Raw genomic sequence first — 10085 nt, 5'->3', positions numbered from 1 at the left:
ATGAACTCGGTGAAATAATTGGGAAAATGTAAAATTTAATTTTCTTTAATAACATGATGTTAAGGCGTGAAAGAATATGGCGGAATATTAATCGAACATTTCAAAAGCATTCGGTTAAATGCACGAAAATAAGACAAATTCCATGACCAGAGGCATTAGCACATATATCCATAGTTTATATTAAAGTAGAAATAAATAGCATTACAATGGTATTGCAACAGCCTTCTGCCTGCAATATGTTATTGCTTTCATTAATAGATTTACACGTTTTTTAAATTTTTTAGCAAAGTACATTTATTGTCCTATTCGCACTTTTATTCCAAAATAATCCAATAAAAACCTCCAATGACTATTTGAAACTCCATAAGAATTTCATTTTCAAAACTCATGCACATTCGACACCCGCTCGAGTATTGCACCTTAAATTACCATTGGATCCAGTGCTTGGAACGGTGCTAGTGAGAGACACAAAGGAATTCCACTTGCTTTGAGCATTTCCACTCATTTCTTTCTTGCTGATAACATTCATCAAAGTTCCATTCGCTGGCACCATCCTCATAGACCTTTTGTGTCCTCACCTCAAACCTATCCCGTGTCCTTCACGGCAGCCACACTTCAGAAAGTAAGCCAATGGATGGCCTTGATTATTTGATCGGCTACCATGTACGTGCCTGGTTCATCGTTTTACGGTCGACCCTCGACGTAGATCCGAGACTCCTCCACCGCTTCTGAACATGTCTTTCACAACAATTTCGTGTTCCTCTACTTATTTTTGTCTCTGGATTACTTGCTTTCAATTCTCCAGCCATTCGTTCATTAAGCATTAAATTGCAGTCCAAGGCTACAAAACATTCCCTATGAGGTTGAACAGATGTCTTCCACGAAAATATTGGTATCATGTGACAAACAAAAGGCATTGTGGCAATGACAAAGGATTTCACCTCTCTAGAAGTCCATGGAAGCTGAGCGATGGACAACTGCCTCAAAATTAGTGCCACACTCACATTCATACTCACTACCAAGGTTGTCAAAAGTTGGTGAGAGCCAGTGACCAGTGGCTCTGTTGTTATGGCCACACTGTCGTGATGATGCACCGCGGCACGTTGGGGCCTCTGGATGAAGTTGCGGTGGCCGTCGTGAAATTTTTGGTGGCCGACGAGATGGCAATAATGATGGTGTTCCAACATAGGCCCTCCCAGGAAGCCGGTGTACATTCATGGGACAGCTTCCATAGCCTAAACGATCTTCAACTGCTGGGCATCCGGCACTGTGACAGCCACTCGCTGCTGGGCAGGAGGATGTGCAATGGAAAGGTGCTTCAACCTTGTTCACCATCCTGCTACTACACTTGCAGGAAGTCACTTGTGAAGCAGGTAAGCAGTTTCCCACGAACGGTTGTGGTTCTGAGTCTTGAAGGTGCATCACCACACAAGTGTCGTGATAATGACCCATGCACCCATGGCTGCCTCTTTCAATTTTTTTCCTGAAATCAGGCATGTGGGCTGCCTGCAAGTCAGTGTTTTGTGGATACTTGTGATAGCAATACGAGGTGAGAGAGGAAGAACGGCGGAGGTTCGGCCTCTGGTTAGTGCCGAACTTCTGACACTTTTGTCCCACTTTGCTTCGTGGTCGTCCTCTTTCATTGAAACAGGCCAGCCTGGGTGAAGGTGGTGAAGTCTTACCACAGCATATCGCATCATCGTCATTGCCTGTGAAGACAAAGTAAGGGTTTTATACACACATTGCATCCTCGAGGGAAGGGGTAGAAGATTCGAGAGAAATATTTGAGGGATGAAAGGAAAGGGAGGATGAATATGGAGAAAGCGAGAATTAGGAATGAGATGGAAGGAATGCTGGAGTGAAAACATCTGCCATTCCATAATGTTGCCAGCCACAAATGGTAATTATGATATATCATCACTAATTGGTGTCTATAATTTCCATGAAGTGATGGTCCTTCAAGAATAGCCCTTTCATTTAATTCAGGGTTAAACAAGGATTTGTCTTTCACTCCAATGAACGTTCGTTACCCTTGATGGAGTTCCAGACAGACATGTCTTGATGAAACTTGAAGATTTTCATCCTGTAATTGCTTCAGCAACCATTCCCCATTTATTTTAAATTCTCCTAAATATACACAAGTCCGAATTTGGCAGCCATGTTTTAGTTGATAATATTATGAAGGTGTTGATCTTGGTACACTGTGTTCTCATGATAAACTGCTTCTGTATTTGGCATCATTTGTGAAATGGAGTCAGGTGTGTATGTGAACATTGATTGTTAAACGATTTGGTGAGTATGTGAACATAAGTTTTTGTCAGAGTTTACGGTTTCAGGACATGTTGGCAAAACGCTTGCTTAAACGTCTTGTGTAAATTCGGCGCATTGTGTTTTTATCCCACTGATAGGCTGGATCTGAATCCGGACCCGATTCCAAGTTTAATCTGTTTGTTGTCACCTAACCAACTCATTCAAGGAATACAAGGAAATCCGGCACAGGTGGAGGACATTTAGCCCATCATGCCTGCATGAATAATTTTGTCATAACTCCACCTAGTTTTGTCATAACTTGTCCACATCGTTTTGAAATGTCATACTAGATATCCTTTTTAGCCCCATCTCTCAATGGTGAAAAATTACTTTGAAAAATTAAAAAAACACTCGTATCTGAATCTGAATTTGGATCTTCACCAAAATCGAATAAATTTTTCCTTGTCACCCACCCAACCTGTCCACCAAGTTTTGTCCAAATCCATCCATCACTTTTTTTTGAGATATCATGCTAAATGTTGCTTTTTTTTTAGCCCCTCTCTCACTGGTGAAGAATCACTTTGAAAAATTAATAATTATCATATCTGAATTCAGATCTGGATTTTCCCTAAAATCTAATAAATGTTTCCTTGTCACACACCCAACCTGTCCACCAAGTTTTGGCCCGATCTCTCGATGGTGAAGGATCACTTAAGAAATTCCAGCATCCAGATCCGGATCTGGATCTTCACCAAAATCTAATCAGTTAAACCTTCCCAAACACCCAAAATCTCCACCAAATTTCGTCCGAATTCATGCACAACTTTTTGAAATACCGTTTGTGGTCCGATCTCTCAATTATGAAGAATCTCTTTGTCGATTAAAAAAAATTCTCCAATCCAGATTTGGATAATCACCAAAATCTAATCAATTGGTTCTTGACACACACCCAAACTGTCCACCAAGTTTCGTTCAAATCCGTCATCACCTTTTGAGATATCTTGCTCACAGACAGACAGACAGACGGATAGATGGACAGAAGGGTGAAAATATAACCTCCGTCCACATTCCGTGGTGGAGGTAATTATAACTGCCTGTCCCAAGCAAAAACCATTACTGCAACTATTGCATGGATTACAACTACAGTAGCGCCACCACTGAAGAGAAAGATTTCATTTGGCAAAAATCAGCCATTGGGGAAGATTATTGATATAGGATATTCATGCAGAATGAAATTGATGCATAGAGGAACAAACCACATCTTAGAAATTCGATGAACCACGGTTTAACCGCTCTCCACTTCAGCAATTCCGATTCACATCATAAATGTGATTCCTTCTTTTGGACAGGACAGTACATGGAAATACAATATGATTATTATTATTATTATCATTGTTATTGTTGTTATTTTTGTGAGTACTGTATTATTCTTTTTCGCAATGGTATTTTCAAAGATATAACCATGAAAGATTCTCTTAATGTTATCTCGCCACACAAACAATGTTTATTTCAATAACTTTTGGTTAACATTTCATCTCAAGTCCCTCTGTGTGTAAATGTAACTGGTAAATCCTCCAGTAATGTTAAAAACAACAACAACAATAACAAATCATTCTGGATAACTTTCCAACAAAATTAACATTGATGACATTTATCCCACAAACACTTCTTAGGAAGCGGATCATTTTCTCTGACTGCAAATGAATTGTGATTTTGAACATCCACACGGAATCAACTCATTCAAGGAATACAAGGAAATCCGGCACAGGTGGAGGCCATAGAGCTCATCATGCCTGCGTGAATAATTTTGTCATAACTCCACCTAATTTTGTCATAACTTGTCCTGATGTGATCAGTGATCTGATGTGGTGGTGGTGGTGATGCTTCACCATCGAATCGATCATTTCACTCACCCTGACAACATCTGCCACGGACTGCCTCAGTCCTGTCCTCGCTGTGCCCCGCTCCGAGCAAGTCATACAATGACGGACCGAAGACCTTCTGAAGCTCTGAAGTCTGTTGTGGGGATCCAGTGGTGGAACCCACATTTGTACAGGTTTGTTCACCAGGGAGAGACAAGAATTTATTTCGTGGTTGGCGCAGTTGGACACAAATGGACAAGGCGATTAGAAGAGCGACGATTCCAGCACAGACACCAACCAATGTACCATTGGCTGGAGTCATCTTCTGAAACACTGAGCGTTTTCGCTTCTCTGTGTGGGGACAGTGAAGGGGGAGGGGTGGTGGGGGGAGAGCGGGTGCAAAGGATAATAATAAAAAAAGAATAAAAAGAAGAAATTTTATTGAGGGAAGAAATGACAATATAAGAAGAGACTAAGTGATTGGTGCAGAAATGGGTAGGATAGAGGAGAAGAACCTGCTGACCTCGTTGAAGATCACATTTCAAAACCCTCTACCAGAGAAACCGCCTGATGTGTTTTAACAACTACCTTCTAACCTTTCACATCAAACTCACAAGCACATTTTTATCAATATCGCTGAAGAAACACCTGTGCACCTCATCACCTTCTCACAGCTGCCTCTTCGCACCCCTCCCCCCTCTTTGCCGTGTACCCCCACGGCACATTCTCGCTAAATCACAGAAATCTGAATCCCATTTCTAAGATCCCTCGTACCTTGGCAATGCTTTTCATCCCAGGGATAGACACAGTTCTGCTGCCCGTTGCACACCATTGAGTTGTTGATGCACATGTTGCTATGGCAGAAGAACATGCTTCCTTCGCATGGTGCTGCAAGACGAGGGCAACAGTGCCATGATTATCATAATTATCAGTGCCCTGGCAATTACATCCTGATGAACCAATTCAACACTTATTCATGGAGTCAACGCAATATCTGATTTTTAATCAGAATGATAATCAATGTTATTGTCAAATTGCTGCCAGAAACATAATTGATGTCTGAATTATAATTCTAAACTATCCATAATTATCAAGTCCCAGTTTGGGACCCTTATTGATATTTACAGATTTATAATGTTATGTCCTTCTCATTCCTGTGATGATGTGTTTGCAGGAATTACTTGTTAAAAAAAATTAATTCAGGGAAGAATCGTCTTGTTGTATTGAATGTTATATTTTGACCACAAATCGCAAAACAAATATGTTTAACAGGACTTTGGCTCTGAATTTATCCCAATCAATCACACGTGCATAGAGAGGAGTGAAATTTATTTGTTGATTTTTTTAAAAACTCTGCCTGTCTGGCAGTCATACAAAATTGAAAATCATTCCAAACAGGAAACTTACTGTTTTTAAGGACATCATAAAGGACACAAACAGCAGGCATGAAGAACTAATGTCACATGTTAAATAAGGTGGTTTAAAAGACGCTCCATCGACAGCGGTAAACTTCCAAAAATTGATACAACCTTTAAAATCTTTAATTTTTTTTAATTTGAATTATAAACTTGGACACTGTAGAACACAAATCGCCATTTTGGCACTTTCAAAACCCTTCTGTTTATCAGTACAGTACTTGGATAAAATATTGGGGCATTTTATGTCATCACAACCAATCAAATTTGTTGGGGTTTCTTGTTTCTCATATCCTTGTTTCTCAAGACTGCACGGAGCAAAGTGTTCTATGAACTCTTTAATTAGGCAATCCTCCATGTAGCACGAGATGGAGTTTTGCGTGTGTGTGTGTGTGTGTGTGTGTGTGTGTGTGTGTGTGTGTGTGTGTGTGTGTGTGTGTGTGTGTGTGTGTGTGTGTGTGTGTGTGTGTGCCTCTGTCCAGGCCATAACCTTTTTTTAGCATTTGAGCTTTTGTCATGAAATTTTCAAGAAAGCTTTATTATGAGAAGATGGAGAACACAAATTAATAATTTGGTCAGAGGCCAATGTCACATAAAAGTCATCAATTTTCATCCGATTGACCTGAATTTTTATTTTCATACCAGGTCACTGAATTGGTTCACCTATGAAAAGCTAGAAGCAGATTGTTTTTGTTTCTTCTTTACATAAAACGGTCAAAGGTCATATTGCATAAAATCATCAATCTCTATCTGATTGACTTGAAATTTGGGCAGGGTTTGCATATTTGGTCACTGAAGCCAATTGCTTTTGAGGAGAAAAGGTCAAGGTTATCTGATATCATCATTTTTGGTATTTTTTTTTAGCTGTTTTCATTATGTTTAGCATATGTGCGGGTTGACAAAAAATAAGAAATCCGAATACAAAGTGGACGTTTACTGGCTTTGCATTTCAGATGCTTTCTAGTTTTAATTTGTGTTGTTGATTCATGGATCTCATGGATGTCCTTTCACATATCTTACCAAAAGGTGTGCCAAGCAAACACACAGATGGAATTATGTGAGCATGTCTTCAGAGGACGAATTCAGGAGCTACTTGACTTTAACATCTGCCAGGATCTTAATGAACTGGGTATATCTCCATATTATCCATCTTGACGGTCCTAGTATATTGATTGCATACTGTTACAAGGGAGTTGATGTTTTAAGCAGCTGGTCTTCCCATCATAGTAGGCTAACCTGATAAAGAGTAACGTTGGGATATTTTGAAAGGTCTCAAACAAGTGTGTGTCCATCCATGCAGACGAACTAGAAAAGATCATCTGGATAACCCTGAAGCTGAATGATTCAACCGTCACCCTTCCTCACGTCTGAATGGTGCCTTGTATAATCTATCTCTGGGGTATGTTCTCCCAACATGCACTCCGTCAACAGGAATGCCTTCATAACAGACACTGCTTGAGATAAGGCTGAATATATTTACTCAGTTTGCCTCCAAAATCTCGGATATATACCCATCACTATCTGCCCCCATCTTCAGCATTGAATGTACTGCCTCAAGAACAATGTGACTTTCACTCAACAAGGAAGAACAAGTTCTGTGAAGGCAGCGTAGTGAGCTGTGTCATGGTTCACATAAAAATGGATTACATCTCTGATGCTCAGAAAATTGCTCTTTTCCTCCTTGCATCTCATTGCACATAATGCCTTAAATAATGCAGCTCACCAAACAGCCAATAGAGGCTACTTCCCTTGCTGCTGACGTTGAAACGATCAGATGCTGGTCTGACCATTGGAGAATTTCAGTAAATATAGGCAAGTATCACATCAATCTAGGCAAGTATCACATCAATCTAGGCAAGTCTAACAACAATCTGGACAAGTGTCACATCAATCTAGGCAAGTCGAACAACAATCTGGACAAGTCTCACATCAATCGAAGCAAGTCTCACATCAATCTGGGTAAGTCTCGCATCAATCAGAACAAGACACATCAATCTGGGCAAGTCTTACATCAATCTGGGCAAGTGTCACATCAATCTAGGCAAGTGTCACATCAATCTGCGCAAGTCTCACATCAATCTAGGCAAGTGTCACATCAATCTGGGCAAGTCTCCCAACAATTGGGACAAGTCTCACATCAATCTGGGCAAGTCCCACATCAATCTGGGCAAGTATCACATCAATTTGGGCAAGTGTTCCATCAATCTGCGTAAGTATCACATCAATCTGGGCAAGTGTCACATCAATCGGCGTAAGTATCACATCAATGAAGGCAAGTCTCCCAACAATTGGGACAAGTCTCACATCAATCTGGGCAAGTCCCACATCAATCTGGGCAAGTATCACATCAATCTGGGCAAGTGTCACATCAATCGGCGTAAGTATCACATCAATCTGGGCAAGTCCCACATCAATCTGGGCAAGTATCACATCAATCTGGGCAAGTGTCACATCAATCTGCGTAAGTATCACATCAATCTGGGCAAGTCTCACATCAATCTAGGCAAGTGTCACATCAATGAAGGCAAGTGTTACATCAATCTGGGCAAGTCTCACAACAATTGGGACAAGTCCCACATCAATCTGGGCAAGAATCACATCAATCTGGGCAAGTGTCACATCAATCTGCATAAGTCTCACATCAATCAAGGCAAGTCTCAAATCAATCAAGGCAAGGCGCACATCAATGTAGGCAAGTCTCACATCAATCTGGGTAAGTCTCACATCAATCCGGGCAAATCTCACATCAATCTGGGCAAGTCTTACATCAATCTGGGCAAGTCTTACATCAATCTGGGCAAGTCTCACATCCATCTGGGCAAGTCTTACATAAATCTGGGCAAGTCTCACATCAATCTGGGCAAGTCTCACATCAATCTGGGCAAGTCTCACATCAATCTGGGCAAGTATCACATCAATCTGGGCAAGTGTCACATCAATCTGCGTAAGTATCACATCAATCTGGGCAAGTCTCACATCAATCTAGGCAAGTGTCACATCAATGAAGGCAAGTGTTACATCAATCTGGGCAAGTCTCACAACAATTGGGACAAGTCCCACATCAATCTGGGCAAGAATCACATCAATCTGGGCAAGTGTCACATCAATCTGCATAAGTCTCACATCAATCAAGGCAAGTCTCAAATCAATCAAGGCAAGGCGCACATCAATGTAGGCAAGTCTCACATCAATCTGGGTAAGTCTCACATCAATCCGGGCAAATCTCACATCAATCTGGGCAAGTCTTACATCAATCTGGGCAAGTCTTACATCAATCTGGGCAAGTCTCACATCCATCTGGGCAAGTCTTACATAAATCTGGGCAAGTCTCACATCAATCTGGGCAAGTCTCACATCAATCTGGGCAAGTCTCACATCAATCTGGGCAAGTCTCACATCAATCTGGGCAAGTCTCACATCAATCTGGGCAAGTCTCACATCCATCTGGCAAGTCTTACATCAATCTGGGCAAGTCTCACATCCATCTGGCAAGTCTTACATCAATCTGGGCAAGTGTCACATCAATCTAGGCAAGTGTCACATCAATCTAGGCAAGTGTCACATCAATCTAGGCAAGTGTCACATCGATCTAGGCAAGTCTCGCATCAATCGAGGCAAGTGTCACATCAATCGAGGCAAGTGTCACATCAATCCGGGCAAGTGTCACATCAATCTGGACAAGTGTCACATCAATACAGGTGTCTCACATCAATCGAGGCAGTGTCACATTTCACCGTCACATGAGAAGGTTCGATAAATAACCCCACATACCTATTTTCATGATCAATCAAGAGAGGAGGTCGTCTTTTGAACCTCTGGACCATACCACGATTCACAACTTCACTTGGCCAGACTATAGATCAAAGATGGCTTCCAAAGTCAAGTTAGACTGGACATCTTCCATCATTCCCAGTCCTTCCTTGGTAAATAAAAAATTCTCACAGCCTTCAAACATATTTTTCCCAGAGCTCAATGGACGACTTCTCTCTGCTGTGGACCATTGCACCTGCTGCACACTTCTCACCTTTAAATGTGATTAACATAATTGAGACAAATGAGGAACAGAAACCCTGCTGCTCTCTCATTGTAGACAGGTTTGTGGCCTCTGTTTTTTTATTTTTTTTTCTTACTTCCTCTCTTCTGTTTTTCTTTCGCTAAACTTTCATCACTCTGACACTACCCTGTCCCTCCTCTTGCATTAACCTCTTCTGACTGAAACTACTAAAATGCAGCTTAACTGCTCACATTCACGTCTTTGTTCCTCTCTTTTTTTAACCACGTGTACAATTGCCTTCCCAGGCCAGTTTGATCCCATTCTTCCCTCCCTCAAGGTCTTTAAGTGGTCAGAACAACCTCACCTCAAAGCATCCTCAACATCTGCCCCTGCTCTGTTCGACCCCAGTTAACCCTCCTACTTAACCCTCTTACTTCTGTCCCCTTTTCCTGTTCGTCCATTCCCTTGCTTGTGTCTATCTGTTGTCTGACTGCCACAATATTAGTGATACATCATTCTATCCTCCATCACCTTGCTCTTCCATGAGCCGAGATTTTGGCTGTG

At 41.3% G+C, this 10085-nt stretch overlaps 1 protein-coding gene across 2 annotated transcripts in view; it reads right to left on the bottom strand.

Annotated features, from left to right (window-relative positions):
- The window catches only part of LOC147024067 (neuropilin and tolloid-like protein 1), a 110475-nt gene continuing 100390 nt past the window's right edge, over positions 1-10085 (bottom strand). For both annotated transcript variants that reach the window (XM_085890239.1, XM_085890241.1), the window contains exons 9-11: positions 4887-5000; positions 4164-4463; positions 1-1709 (exon numbers count right to left, since the gene is read on the bottom strand). In XM_085890239.1, the coding sequence (XP_085746365.1) occupies positions 946-1709; positions 4164-4463; positions 4887-5000 (1178 nt within the window). In that variant the 3' untranslated portion in view covers positions 1-945. The remainder of the gene's footprint in view (positions 1710-4163; positions 4464-4886; positions 5001-10085) is intronic.

Source organism: Eptatretus burgeri, chromosome 7 (genome assembly GCF_056783735.1).
Source record: "Eptatretus burgeri isolate ZD-2024b chromosome 7, Ebu_testis_v1, whole genome shotgun sequence".
Lineage (NCBI taxonomy): Eukaryota > Metazoa > Chordata > Myxini > Myxiniformes > Myxinidae > Eptatretus > Eptatretus burgeri.
The sequence above is the reverse complement of the archived record's forward strand: the minus strand, read 5'-3'. Positions and strand labels throughout refer to the sequence as shown.